The sequence below is a fragment of the Ursus maritimus genome, unplaced genomic scaffold, assembly GCF_017311325.1.
Source record: "Ursus maritimus isolate PB19 unplaced genomic scaffold, ASM1731132v1 scaffold_2, whole genome shotgun sequence".
NCBI lineage: Eukaryota > Metazoa > Chordata > Mammalia > Carnivora > Ursidae > Ursus > Ursus maritimus.
Window position 1 is genome coordinate 53,813,508 of NW_024424452.1, and position 15,566 is coordinate 53,829,073.

General features: G+C 37.8%; 1 protein-coding gene across 1 annotated transcript in view; it reads left to right on the forward strand.

Annotated features, from left to right (window-relative positions):
* Window positions 1–2,566: 2,566 nt before the first annotated feature.
* ESRRG (estrogen related receptor gamma) overlaps window positions 2,567–15,566 on the forward strand; it is a 219,434-nt gene continuing 206,434 nt past the window's right edge. The window contains exon 1 of the mRNA XM_040636013.1: window positions 2,567–2,622. Coding sequence (XP_040491947.1) covers window positions 2,567–2,622 — 56 coding nt within the window. The remainder of the gene's footprint in view (window positions 2,623–15,566) is intronic.

Below are 15,566 nucleotides of genomic sequence, written 5' to 3' on the forward strand. Positions count from 1 at the left end.
GGTGACTTAAGGTCCATCGGTAAATAACTGACTGCAAATCTTGTCTTTAAAAAGCCATTTCAAAGGAGTAATAAACAGGTTCTGTCACAGCATGATAATGCAAAGAAACTGAATACAGTGCAGGATTCTGCACAGGTGCAAAATCTGAATGTATTGAGTGCTTTAAGCTGGGTTGAGTACGTGAAATAATCTTTCTTTTTTAAAAAAGAGTCTTTAGAAAAAATAAAAAAGAAACTCTGTTTTTGGAATATTGTTTAAAAATGTGTACAACTGGATCTATTAATTACCCTGAGAATTTTAGTTTGTTCAAAAATGAAAATAGTAATCTTTGAACCAAAGATATTTTTCTTTCTTTCTAATGCAGTATTAGCTTCCATTTTAGAAAAATCATGTTTCTATTTCAAATGCCTTTTTATTTATTTTTTAATTATAAAATGATTACATGTCTCATTTTAGATTGAATAGACAAATCTTTTTTTTTTCAGTGTCTGCAGAATGCTTGGATTTTCTTCTACATCTCAAAGCTCTTTTAATTCACTGCTCACAACCAAATTTACATCTTAATTGCAGAGTTCACATTTAACAATATAGACAGCATAATGCTACTGGTAATTAAGCTTTTACTACCTGCTTTTATACAGTATTCTCAGGCACAGTTTTTGCTATGTGAGTTCTCATCTAAAAACTTGTATGAATTTAGGCCACAAATAAAAGGAATCAGGCCCATATCTTAGATATGGCCAAATACATGGCAGGAAAATTGCTTTCTTCTGTGGGGGGACCAAATCATGTCTGTCATTTTTACATTCTGAATTTTAATGTGGCTGTTCTATTTTAGTGTTTTGTTTTTTTAAAGACCTAGAAAATTTGAAAGGGTTGAGAGAGAGAGAGCTGAGTTCTGATTTAGTGAATTTAACACACTCTGAATATCTGAACTAATTTATTTTGATCTCAAAGATTATACTATTTATATCGTGGAACACTTAAGATGCAAAAGGTTGGTAGGAGTAGAGCTGAATTATATCAAAATTGTGGGTCTTCCACTCTCCATAAGGGAGCAGTTTGCCAAAAATAGCTGGATATATTTGCTGGTATAAAATAACTTGTAGTTCAAAATAGAACCTAAGAAAACTCTTTGTTACATGAAAACTAAGAACACATTCTGCATTATTGAGGGAAAAATAAGCTTCTCTTCTTATACCCTTAAAAAAAAACCCACTTTTGATTGAGAATTCTTAGTTTCCTAAATTATTATCTGCTTGAAACTAATCCTTATAATGGCCAGACTGTGTGATGATTTACAAAATGTTTCTAGGTTGATTTTTTAAAGCATTCAGGGTGTGTTATGTAGAGAAACAAATATGTACACTGCATTTCATTTGGAAACTGATGTTTTGGGTAAAATCATATAGATTTGTATGTGCCTCCCAGTTTGGAAGCTTGTATTGAAATAAGTATATGATTAAGAACACTTTTAGTGCACTGTGTAGTAATGCTCTCCATGCGGGGGGGAGGAAACACAGTCTTTATTTTGTCAAAATGCACTGAGATGGATTTAATGTCCTATTTCCCCTACAGCCCGCACACCCCCACCCCTGTAACTGGAGAAGCCAATTTGTCCTGCAGTTGTTTACCTTTGCTTTGAAAAGCTATGCATTGTATATCTATATGTAGAGAGACAGCAGGTAAAGAAATGTTTACACATATAATTTGCATAGGCATTCTCTCAGCTTGTATTGACGCACTATTTCCTCTTCTGTAGTTGTGCAAAACTGCATTCCACCTCAGGGATGACGATCCCAAGGGCTCACATGCCCGAACAATTTAGAAGAATGTCTTTGATTTTTCAAATGCCCAGTATGTATCAGGAAACCAGGAAAAGACGCGATTACGAATAAATGGGGGGGAAGTACAGCACTAAATAAGAAGCAGCCCCCGGGGGTTTAAAACACAGACAACGGCAGGACAAACTCAATTCTCTACCTTCCGCGGAATCCTTTCCCAAATTTACTCAGAGTATGCGTGAGTTCTTCTTTTCAAGGCAAAATAGGTCTTAGGTTAGACACCAAAGACAAATCCCTCCAGTGCCTAGAGAGTTAAGTTAGTTATGTTTCTTTTGTAGCTTCCCAGAAAAAGCAAGCAAGACAGACAGACAGAAAAGAAAAAGCACGGTCTCTCCTGGGAGCGTTTCGATCGCTGTCGTCCCCGCTCCCTTTTTCTCTCCCAGTCGCGGTTCTCAGTCCCCTCGGCTCTCTGCACCCTTCCTACCTGCCTGGCTCCGCTCGCTCCGTGCAGCCTCCCGTCGCCTCCCTCCTGATTGGGCAGAGGCCCCCCAATCGGCTGCGAGGCTGGGCCGGTGGGACTGCATATGTAAAGCCCTACTTCATATTAATAAGCTCCAATCGGGGCTTTAAGTCCTTGATTAGGAGAGTGTGAGAGCTTTGGTCCCAACTGGCTGTGCCTATAGGCTTGTCACTAGGAGAACATTTGTGTTAATTGCACTGTGCTCTGTCAAGGAAACTTTGATTTATAGCGGGGGTGCACAAATAATGGTTGCCGGTCGCACATGGATTCGGTAGAACTTTGCCTTCCTGAATCTTTTTCCCTGCACTACGAGGAAGAGTAGGTACCTTTTTCTTTCCTTTTTAAAACTCGCCGTGGGGGTGCGTGTGTGGGGGTGGACTTAGAATGTATCTTTGCACACGGATTCAGGTAATGCCCTGGGTATGTTGTGTGCACGAGTGCTTGTTTGTGTCTGTCTTGTGCCTTTTGTGTTGAGGGTGATCTCCTAATTCAGTAAGTCGCGAATTGTTCTCTGACTACAATGTTACCTTTGAGGCAAAGCTCAGTGACTGTCAGTAAAACAGCTGTGTGACAGTCACTTCTTATTCAGGTGCTAAGAATAGGCACTTGGCACAAATGCTTAGTGAACTGTTAAAATGCATCTTTTACTAGGACCCATTTTCCCAAGGAAAGATGTTTTAAAATACAATATTCAAAATGATTTATACTATTGAGTGCCTCTTATGTGTTTGCAGTTTGACAGATATTTTCAGCTCCCTGTCATTTCTTACCGCGCAGAGTTAGAGGCAAAATTGCACATTTACTAATTCTCCTTCAGAGAACAATTTAAAAACTAGCCCTGTGCAATTCAGGGCTAGAATAATGTTATTTGCATGGTTAGCGTTAAGTCAGCACTTAACAGACAAATCAGTCCATTAAGTAACATGAGATTTTCACACATTATAAATATTTAAGGGGAGAAAAAACTGAAGAAGAAACAGTAGTGACTTTTAAAATTTCCCCTTGAATAGACCACGTTGAGGCTGTGGATTTGTGTCATGTATCATGTCCAGAAAATATAGAAAAGTACTTTTGTTCTTATATGCAGTTTCATCCAGATTTATGAATATCTTTATGCACATGGATGTGTGTGTGTGTGTGTGTATATATATATATATATGTCTTCAGAACACTAAAGGTGGGGGAGAAGTGGTTGGGGTAGGACAAGTAAATTAGGCATTCTTGTGTCAATGAGTAGGTCATAAACTTAATTTCAACCCACTGTTAAGATAAAATATTAGAATACCACGGGAGCTGTCACTGGATCATCTTTCTGTTGAGTCAGTTATATTGCTTTGCTTTCACATTACAGTAATACTAACTTATAATTCTGAAAAGAGTGCTCTTGGCAAACATCTCTCTATAGATTGTGAAGAAAATCTAAAACTCTTGAAGCTGAGGTAGTGCATTATAGGTAGATGTCCACTAGCTGTCCTTAGCGACTGCATATTGCCTTGCTGTGTAATTAAGTAAGAGATGAAAAGTGACTTGCAGTCTCAGTGGCTGCTCGTGTGTGTAGGAGTGTGAGTGTGTGTAGATATGTCTGTGCACGCTGGCACGTGCACACACACACACTCACTCACAGTCACATACACACCCGCACAAGGGATATTCTCCAAGAGATGGACGTAGGAGGAACTGAGAGCTTGGAAGGTTGTGTCCAGTTTGAAACACTCAGAACAAGAAACAACCTTAAATTGTGTGAAAATACAAATGAAAAATAAACAAAGGTAGGACTGCCCACTCAGGTGTAGCTTGAAGGTTAGTGCACCTGGGGCTGTAGAATTGGAGGGTCTAAATGTCTTCACGTCGGGAAGTCGGCGTTATCCAAGCTCACCCAGATCCTGAACTTTCTCCTGTAAATAAATAAACAAAACGAACTTTAAAAATCCCCCAGAGGCTTCTTTTTAAAGTAGTTTTCTTGAATTTAACTTCTTATAGCTAATTTGAATAATTAGTTTAGATAAGCCTCTTAAAGCAGATGCATTTAAATGAAATCAGGGCACATGTCCTTTTGGCTTTGGCGCAAGATTCAAACTAGCTTTCTTTTTGGCTCAATTAAAAGTCATCTTTAAAAAATACAGATTTATTGTCTGGATGCAGTTCTGATGGTTACGTGGTTCACTGGACAGACAGAAAGATCTAATGCTAAGCAACGCATCTGCCTCTCTGTCTCAATTAATAAACCACAGAATTTATACATGCTATTAATATTCATAGTAATTGTACTGGGTTAAACCCTATCACGTGTGTGTATACATAGAAATGAAACCAGAGTTATGCAGTTTCAGAGGAAAATATTAGGCAATTTCTGTTTCGGAGGCTGTTAAAAAGATTCGTGCAATTTATTGACCACCATTAGGAGACCCCAAAATGTTAACCTATAACTATGTGTTTTTTTATTTTAGGAAATGTGCCAGCACATTAAAGAACATAATACTTGAAAGCTTGTTTCACATTTAATAGCAGTAATAACCGATAGCATAAATAGGTGAAAATAATATATCTGCTCATTTTGACATATGTGTCCGTCTAATCATTCTAAATGAGTGTGCTCATCACACGACTCCCTTTCAACCTCTGATTAAAATGTAACATTGACTACAGGATTATAGAGCGGACTTAATTTTACTGACTGTTTTAACAGTTGTCACAGCTGTTGGAAGAAGGAAAGGCAATTGAAACACTCCAAAACAGGCAAGGCGAGGAGGGAACAGTTTAGTAAATTCAGCCTGATCATTGAAATCCAAACATTGCAGATGAAACAGATTTGTGTTTTAAAATTCCTCTTTGGAGCTAGGCAAGTTTTATTTTGTATGGTCCACTCTTCCTGTGTCAGGGTTTTGATTTTTTTTTCTTTTCTCGGCCTTGTCTCTCCTTACTAAAAGCTAATGTAAATTGAAACACAACTATCCAAAAGTAATACTATAATGTCAAAAATACATGAGATGAAAGTAGGCAGGAAGGAAAAATTTGTACAGTAACAACAACAACAACAAGCCTAAATCTGAGTGGATACAATTTTTTTTTTTTAAAGATAGGAGCTTGCCTAAATCACTTTAGATGTGATGTTATTTGAAAACTATGAACAGACACTTTAAGTTTATTTTTCTAAGAAAGAACACTTAAACTCCAGACTTGGAGCTCATATTACTTTTCCTCCTGTTTCTTCTCTGTATATCTGTTGAAAACACCTGCAGCCTTAAAGGTAGGTGGTGTAGGTGGCGTTTTCAGATGATTTCTTTGTAAATTGCTGCAAGTGACAACTAGCTGCACTCAGGGGTGAGTGTTCTTGAGCTGTAGAATCTTGTAACCTTGCCCATCACAGCACTAGAGTGAACAGATTAATTCTATTTTTCTGAAAATTTAATAGCCACTGCACATATCCCAAACTATAGATAGTCAAAATAGCCAGATAGTGTATATTATGTAACATGTGATTTTCTCCTTGGAGTAAGCAAAAATAAGTGTTCCTGAGTTAATGGAATAAATGTGGAATGGGAGTGGTGAATAAATGATGGGCACCCCATGTTTCACCAGCCCTTTGTGTCAGTGTATTTATGTATTACCTTATATACATTTGGTGGTTAAGTTTAGAAATCCTCCTTTTGCAGAAGGGGCTGGAAAACAGCTTTCCCTTTCCTGGGCAGAGGGAAGGGTGATGGTGTTGGCTGGTTCTTATAGTGATGGTTTCTCATCTTAATGTGTTTATGGCACTGCTGCTTTATTTACTGAGCCTTGTGTGTTGCAGCGGTAATTAACCCATGTTATTAGCAAAGCCCTTGTGGATATCCATTAATTCTCTTGCATGGATGATCATTTTTCCAGTGTTTTCCCCCCAATAAGGTATCATTGTTCTTTTTTTTTAATTCTAAATTGACGGCCTTTGATATATTTCTTTGATTTAATCTGACCTGTAATATATATTGACCACCTTATAAAAAAGGATATTGTAATTCAGCTTTTAAAAATGCTAATAGAAGCTGGAGAAAGGATTTTTTCCCCCTTTGGTTTTCTTTTCAAAGTAAAAAAGAAAAGAAATTAAGCTTGAAAAAGGAAATAATATAGGAAATCAGGTTTAACTCCAGGTTTTCCAGGTTTTAGAATTTACGATAACTTGGGTCTTTGAGGTCTTTTAATCAGATTTTTACTTAGTTAATAACACTTGAGGCATTTTTATAAAATATTGAGCCAGCAGAAAAATACTTGTGCTTCCTGTGCTGAGAAAAGATAAGGACCATCTCATTAGCTGGGCCATACTTTTGCAATTAATTTTAGATGCATGGTGCTATTCATCAAAGAGGGCAGGTAACTTCTCTATGAGTCTATTTAACAATACTTTCACAATACCTTACTCCTGCAAGAACTACAGACAAAGAAGAGACCTTTCTTTTGGAAGGTAGGCATAATGCCCAGTCTCAAGTCCGTATCACTTGTGAAAAATTCCTCAACATTTGTTTTAGCCTAGTGACTAAAAAAAAATATTTCTTTGTTTTACTTTTAAAGCGCTGTGCAGCACTGAAGGTTTTGCTTATATGATTTCATAAAACAAATTCAGATCTGTGCTTATGGTTGATACTTTGTCAGACAAGTGGCAATTATTAGCAATGGTTTCTGTGAAACCAATTAATATCAAATAAACTTTTTAGAACCGCCTATTAAGCATTTAGAAATAAGAGAAGAACATCGAGGTATTTCTATAGAACTTTAAAGTCATTGCAGTAGATAAGCTTGGCTTGGAATTTTGCTTCATAGCAAATTCATGCAAGAGAGAAACAATACAACGTTGATCTGTTCTAAGTGCATATGAGCTCCGGCCCTAGCCAGCTCTCTGGAGAAAATCTTTGATTACACTCGCCCAGTTTGTTCAGTTTTTATCTCTTTTACATCCCCTGGCCTTGTATTAAATTGTCATTGTCCTAAAGCACAGGAGATAGAAATGAATGGCCGTTCTCTACATTCTCTGACAGTGAAATATTTAGGTTCTCTTTCTCCAATCATACTTATGTGTATATTTGATAGTGTAGGGATGACACCAGCCATGTCTGCCGCTTCTCATTCTCCTCACTGCATTTTGTATGTTTTGCTGTTGATTATTTTCATCGCCATGTGTATATGGATATACATGGTCTGTACTCTTATAAATACATCAATACCGTATGGTACTTTAAAATCCGAAGCAGTCGGTAGAATACACACACGTGTGTGTTTGCCTGTATGGTATGCACGTGAAATATGTACCTATATGGGGAGAAGTGCATGTGTAGCATACTATAGGTAGGCTGCTAAGAGTGTTCATTACATATATATAGTAAAGTGAATCTCAAGTATTTTTCTGATCGATTCGTTGCCAGTTCAATTTGCCAGGCATGATTTTAACCTGGAATTAGTGTTTCGGGTATTTGCCAGGTCTGATTTTAAACTAAATTGATTTAATTATATAGAAAGACAGGTAACAGGTAACCTAATAAGTTAATTTGTTTCTGATTTTATGAATTTTTAACTATGATCATTCGTAAATTCAAAAGCTGGTAATCATAAATAATTTGTAAAATAGGAAATAAGCTACTAATATTAAATGCATAATTTAATGGTTTGGGCCTATGTCCAAGAAATAGTTTTGAATCAGCTCTTGGCTGCATTCTTTTTTTTTTTTTTTAATACAAGAGCCTGACAAATATATCTGAATGTGAACATGATAGCTCTCAGATAAATGCATAAATAGGAATTTTATTTATCTGCATTACATAAATATGTCATTTCCTCTTTTTTTTTTTTTTTTTTTTTTTTTTTTACTGAAAGCAAATCTAGAAAACTAGTAAGTGTTCTATTTCTCTAAAGTGCATCACAGATTTCAGAGTTTTTGAATTTTACTCTAAGGGATGAGTTTAGAGATCTTTGGTTTTGCTTAGTAAATCTGAGTGAGTGTTGAGAAAGAACACTTAGTCAACTGCTCTTTCTGTTGTAATTCTTGTTCTTATTTATATTCTTGCTTAAATTCCTAGATTCATTTCCTATCTTTACTTGTATGTATAGCACTTAAACAAATTTAATGTTTCTCTCTCTTTTTTTTTTAAATCTTACTGTTTCTTTTTGCCAAACCATCAGATCAAAGTTAGCTTCTTTATTATCTGAGGGTGAGAAGTGACAGCCTTTGCCTTTTGAAGGATTTGCCTGGCATCACATTCTTGTTTCAAGTTCATTTTAGACTTCTACTTTCTAAGATCTAGGAAACCTCAGCTACTAAAAATATTTTCCATTCAGAGTTTTAGCAAACACATCTTTCCTCTCTACTTTTTCTTTACAGAAGTGCCAGGTGTTTCTTTTTCTCTGATTTGGACAATATTTCTCAGTATTTTCCAAATGTATTTTCTAATCAATTATATAAAACCATCAATTTGAGAGGATTTAGGTTTTGTGGTGTGGTGTGTGTGTATATGTGTGTATATGTGTGCGTGTATGTGTGTGTGTGTTTGTATGTACCTGTGTACACGTATGCATGCCTCAGTCCCCCTTTTAATGAAAACATTTAAAAAATGTTTGGAGGAAACTTGCTTTTTATGTTTTGATTTCTTCAGATGCCATGTCATCTTAATTGATGGCAACACACATATATTTGGAAGATAAGTCACTAAGGCAAAGCATTAAAAGAAAAGGTGCAGTTTTAAGGAGATGGACTTCTCACTGGTCAATTAAAGGGCGCTTCAATATACTGGCATAGATCTAGCTGTGCATATGAATACAGATATGCAACATTCAGCCCTGGCCATCAGAAATGCAGCCTCTGGCTGTGGCTTTGGCATTTAAAATCTCTTTCATACTTAAAGTGTTAACCTCATGAAGAGCCTACCTAGGATTAGATTACGTTGTAAAAAAAAAAAAAAAAAGAACTTAAAAGTAAATGTATATTTTAACTATCAAAGGCAGTCTTTGTCATAACGTTCTTCTGTGCCTTCTCGTACCGCTGTGAGTGACACAGAATTGCATATATACTTTTCATCATTTTGATTGGAAGCACACATTGTGTGTAATATGGTTTGGCAGCACTTACCTAGCCAAAGAAAACAAATTAATACTAGGCATACTGAAGGCTGTCAGGCATATCACAGATGTGTCAATTTAACTTTGCTTCATCATACACCTTCTCCGCAAACAACTGGTTAAGATGGTGCTAAATAAAAGGGAAGCTACCGATAAATTCTCACACTATAGCAGAGATGGATGGCGGGTAGCAGTGTAATGAAAACCAGCTTGCTTGTGTACTTCTCTTTAAAACTCTGTGGGGATACAGACGGCATAGACAATAATGAAGTTTGTACCCCCCAAAAAAGGGAGGATAGCTTAAACTTGTTCAAATCTTTCTACTCTTTTGGAAGTAACAAAGGGATTTCTTGTTTTAAAAGTCTCTGAGGTGGTGAACCTCAGTTCCTTCTAAGTGTGAAGTAAATAAAGACTTGAAGAAGTGGAGACTCAGAAGGAGCATAGGCAATCCATCTTTAACAAGGGACATCTCCTTTTGTTGCACTTTGCATACGTTTTCTGAGGGAGAAAAAAAAACTTGTACTTTCTTTTTGTGTGGCTTATTCAAAATGCAAAAAGAAAAATGAAATTTGAAAAAGAACTTATGCACAGAAAATAGGCAGACACATTTAAATTTTTTTCTCCTCCATGATCAGATGGTTCCCTTGTACATGAAAATTGATTTTTCATTGATTCTAGGAAGATTTTACTTATGTATAATGGCTTTTGAGAATTTAAACAAAAGGCACATTACATAAATATATTTACTTTGCTTTTAATACTCCCAAGGTGAATTAAAATGTTTTAAAAGGTGCTCTTTCCAAGGCAGTTATTATATTTACATTTTATATTTATAAGAATTTATTTGACTTTGAAAAGTGTCTAAAATTATATCCACAGTTAGCAAAAATAGTGAATAATATGAAAAATTACAGAGACCAAGGTACTCATTTAGAGAAAAGAATCCAAATATGGGGTTGTTTAATCAATGGCCCTTTGCCCCCCGTAATTCCAAATTACCATAGAACTTTAACTTCTCCAAAAATGTAAGCTGGCTGTGTTAAATTATGTTTGCTTTTCCATAAATGAAGGAATTCTCTGACAATGCTTTCTTCATCATCACTAATCTATTAAAGTAGAACAGATATTTTGAGGAGGAATATTATGCCTGTAACTATTCATGACCAAAGAAAGGGAAAGATACCTAATGGTTGATGAGAATCGTGTCTTTTCCTATGAGAAAGTGACTGTATACAGTTGGTGGTGGGTCCAATAAATGACGGAAGCATCCCTTTATCCATAGATTTAAGTGAGACCTGCCTCGTCAGTCATGGGATCATAGTGTCACAGATGGAAAAGCAACCATCAGCTGAATTGTACTGAACGACACACTTGGCTAATTCATCTTATTGCTCTACGCATCTAAGGAAAGGCTCATTCTATTCTTGGAGTCTAGACAGAATCAGGAGTTGGGCTCAGGTGGGAGCATGTGGCCGCCTTTTTCTGTTCTCTCCTAGCCGTTCAGCAAAGGGAGGTGAGGAACAAATGGCCAATTTATGCCCAGAAGCCCAAGCAGAGATTCTTCCCCAGGGTCAGAAATTTATTATTCGGTTGTTCAAGTACATTTTAGATTTCTCTTATGTTCTATAAATGTCATTGTTGTCTTTCATGCTCCAAAGAACTACCCATAAATGATTAGGTATGTCTCTCAATTCGTATGAACCATGAACTGGTATAAGCATTTTTTAATAGATAGAAATGGAGAGCAGATCCCCTACTTAGGTTAGCCTGGATGATGATTCTTTCCTCATACCTTTATATAGAACTGTTCAGTTGGTTAAATCTGAAGAATAAGAAAAATACCAAGAGGTTACACACTCTCAAATTGTATTTTTTTTATTTTTTTTATTTCCTTATAGTGAACAAACTTTAATGTCTAGAGCATTTATGAGGGTTTTAATGATTGGAAAATCTGTCCTGAGAATGTGGTCACCATATGTGACAGCCTTGCTTTCTATCTTGTCTTCAGTTTATGGGGTAAGTTCGGTGATATTGTCTATTGTCTTACTTTGCTTACGTTATAGAACCTCTCTGCCTCTACATTGAGATAATCTAAAATGTGGGGGAAATGCCTGCTCAGTTCTTAAAAACTTCCCTCAACCCCCTCAATTGCAGCGATATTTTCCTTTAAAATTTCTGTTTCTGTTCATCTGTTTTGCTAAAGGATCATTTACTTTGATTAAAGGTAAGTACGAGATTCATCGTATTTGCATACACAATATATTTTAACCCCCCCTCGAATTCCAAAGAGATGGCCTTCAACTTTCCATATTTGTTTTCCTTTTGTTTCTGTTTGTTGTACATTCTAGTTGAGTGCTTTTATGGTGTTTTCTTGATTGTTGTCAGTTTGGGGTACTCCCTGCTGACGTTTTTGTTAAGTTAATGTCCTCGCACAAAAATCCCTGGCAAACTGGAGTCTGGCTACAGGGTGTGGAAGATACAGCTTCTGTGTGATTGTGTGTAAATACAGTTAGTTAGTTGGGGGTTTATCAGATAGCTTGGCAGAAGGAGAGAGGAGAAGCACAAACTGTTTTCAGTAACTGTGCTGTTCATACACCTGATAAGATTGAGAGAGCTTTTCGAAATGCTGATAGGCTTTGAATAAGAAAAGAATAATCACTCTGTTACTGGCACCAGCTTATCGGAAACGAAGTAAAATGCCAACACTTTTACATTAGCAAAAGTAAATGTTTCAGACACTCTGTGCCTTTTTTCATTCAAGTTAAATAGTAGGGGTGCTTTTGAGTGTGCCATAATGAATAGAAGGATTTATTACCTTGACTAAATTACAGGTGAATATGTTGATAAAAGAACCTTCAGCATCAACAGCAGCTTCTTTGATAAGCAGGTGCTTCTAGGCTGTACATTCTCTGGAGAAATTAAGTATGCCTTTTTCCACTCCAATTCTATTAAACATCATTTCTGATGTTGGAAGATGCAGTTATGTCCTGTGTCAGTCAAGTCCCCTTGTTTTCCAGCAGATGGGTGACAGGCATTTGAAACTTAGCTTATCAGACTTGTAAAATGCTAGCGTGCTGTTGTTAAATAAGTTAGGGCACGTGGACGTGTATGTCACTTGTGCTGAACCAGCAAAGTCCTATCTAAGAAACCTTGTTTTTTTCCTCAGGAACGGGATGAGATTAATTATAAATTTAGAATGCTTTAATGAGCAGATAAATGCATTTATCCAAGGCACAGCCCATCTTAAAGCACCTCCCCTTACAAAGAGAGAGATATTGGTTTTGCTCTCAATATAAACCATTAACTTTCCCAGTGCAGCCATCTTCTCCTCTTTGTAATTTGACGCCTACAAATAATTTGGTGTATTCAGATTTGATAAATGATAGTGCAAGAGCAGATTGATTGATTTTGGATTACTATTGATTACTCTCAATGAGATCACTGTGACACACTCGGATCAATAGTATTCGATTAAGCAAGGCACCACCGTTCTATACATTCAGCGGCAGTGGGGAATTCAGGAACAGAATGTTCACAAGCTGATAAATTGACAAAGCGTTCAGCTTTAAATAGCCCTTTGTTCAGCACTGGTTCCTTAAAATATATTTCACTGGAAAGTTCATTTTTGCAACTCTGGGCCTTTCTGTGGAAGAAAGGTCATCAGTTTAAGGTTTATTAAATTTTAACTAAAAACAACTGGGCTCCATTTAGGTGTAAAATAATTTAAGTACTTACTGCAGGCAACCTTCATGCTTTTGAGCTGTTGCTCAAAGGTTTCATTCTTTTATGAAGATGTCAATTGTAAACATAAAAATGCATCACTGGAAATGTAATGGTTTAAGATTCAAACCGAAATAAAAATTCCTGCCCGAGGAAAGCACTCTCATCAAAATAAGGTGGTCTTAACTTTCCTCAGAAGTGGGCGTGCTCGGGAGCTGAGCTGTGGGGAGGCAGCAGGTGGAGGGCCTTGATCAAGCACCAGCCACTGCCGCTTTCTCCTCCTTATCACGGGGTGTTCATCGTGTCGCCAGTACTACATGCAAAACACTGAATATCATTTGATCTCAAAGCTGCAACGACTCCTGATACACCGCAGTGTTTCTGTCCTGAGCAAACTTACAGAGTCGCCAGGGGGAAAAGACTCAAGTCCTTCGGTGAAGGATCACGGGAGAGATTTTTTCCATCCTATTCCATCCTGGTGCCCTCTTGGCGCTTGGCATGAAACATGTGCTCTTCTGTTCTATGGGGTTACCTCTCAAAAAAGTGAGTCTTATAGGAAACACTCCACTGAAAATGTGACCCATCCGGTGTGCAAAACTTGATTTCCAGAGAAATTTTGACTGCGAGGGCCTGAGTACCCCAGATCGTCACAGGTTCAATTTCAAAATATACTTCGATCAGTTGTCCCATTTCGATAATAACGAAACGAAACGAACAAAACGAAACTAGGGGTGGCACTCTGAGGGAAAATCAGGAGGAAAGTCAAGTTTGAAATCATGAAATTCCCTGACAAAACTTCAGCCTTTTTTTGCGTGAAAGTGAGAGAATAGGATTCTACTTATATTTTCATGAAACCACATGAAATTGCCATTTTTGTAGGTCAAGAAATAGTCACCTATCAGCATTTTCGTGTGATTCAACATAATAATTGAATTTATTACTCTACTGTTCGTATTATGTAAACAGATTGAAAGGGACAACTCTTATTTTTTTAAATTTTATTTTATGATGGGCTGTGTCAGGTTATGGGAGACACATGTATTCTGTCTACAATTAAGGCAAATATATCATAGTATTATTTTTAACACCGATATTTGTTTTCTTTTACACTTGAGAGAGTTCCCAAGTAGACAGTATTATGCACGCTGAAAAAGTATGCATTTATCTGGCTTCTCACCTGTTGTAGCTAAGTAGCTTCTGAGAATCCCTGTGACTTTTCCCTCTGCCAAGGAAGAGCACAGCACAAGCAAGGGAGTAGGCTCACATGCTGAGCCTCCAAAAAAGAGCACATTGCTAAGGGTAGATAGGAAACAAATTGGGGAAAAGATGCCAACACCTCAAGCATTTCATCCTCACTTCATTCATTAGCAGAACCTTAACATGCTAGTTAGCACTTTGCACGCTTCCCCCCAGAGAAGTATTAAAACTGTGCTCCATTAAATCTGCACCATTGTGGGTGAGGCAGACGCAGAAAGCCCTGACTTGGCCGCGGAGCCCATGATGCTTTATTGGCTGTGGCAGGTAGAAAAGGTGCTTCGGGAGATGTAATAAAGCGATCCCAGAGTTCCCATTTGACCCCTCATATGTGCCGCTCGTCCTGGAGCTGTGCCGTGCTGGCCAGTAGGGGCTTTCTGGGCCCACCTGTAGGCAGAGTCCAGCTCCCAGAGAGGAAGGAAATGGGCTCGGGATCTGTAGGCAGGAGAGAGGGGCCCCCGTGCCGCTGTGGGCCATGTCAGCCCCAAGTGCATCCTGACTTAGGGTCATGTCAGGACTGGGTCAGTTTTTCTCACTCTGGGTAAGCGCACGGCAACTTATGTCTTGTTTCGGAGCAGAGGAGGGTGGGCATCGTTTACTGCAAACTTGATTGAGTGGATGCCTCCAACTGGTCCCACTGTCAGTCTCGGAGTTTTTCCTCAGTAGTGTATTCCCCCCTGTCTGTGGCACTGAATTTGATTTATCGCTGGTACTAAGATCAAAAAAGAAGTCATTCCTTTTGATGTTTGCTATTAGGCACATGCAGTGCAGGGTGGGAGGCTGGGGGAGAGCGGTCGTAGCACCCAAGTCACTGTCCTGGTCACACGGTGGCCACTGATGGTGCAACATATATTTTGTATCTCTGTTCATTTTGGATGTAAAATGCTATGAGTAGAGAGGTTAGCCATAGGGCATTTCAAATTCCTATTTAGGTTTGTTTCGGGTACAGATTCTTTGGGGAAGGACACAAAGCGTGTGTACACCTGATTAGGACACATTTTTGTTTAAACTGCATGGGCGTTAATTTCACCAAAAGCCGTACAAAGCTGAGGACTATAAATGAGCCAATGGGGTTCAGTCTTTCTTTCAAAAAAGAGCAATTGGTTGCATTTATTGTTGGGTGACTAACTTGGGACATCGGAGGCTTATTTGCAAACGAGAGGAAAGATTTGCCGGGGTCGGCTTGTCCCGTCTTCTGGACCCTGGTC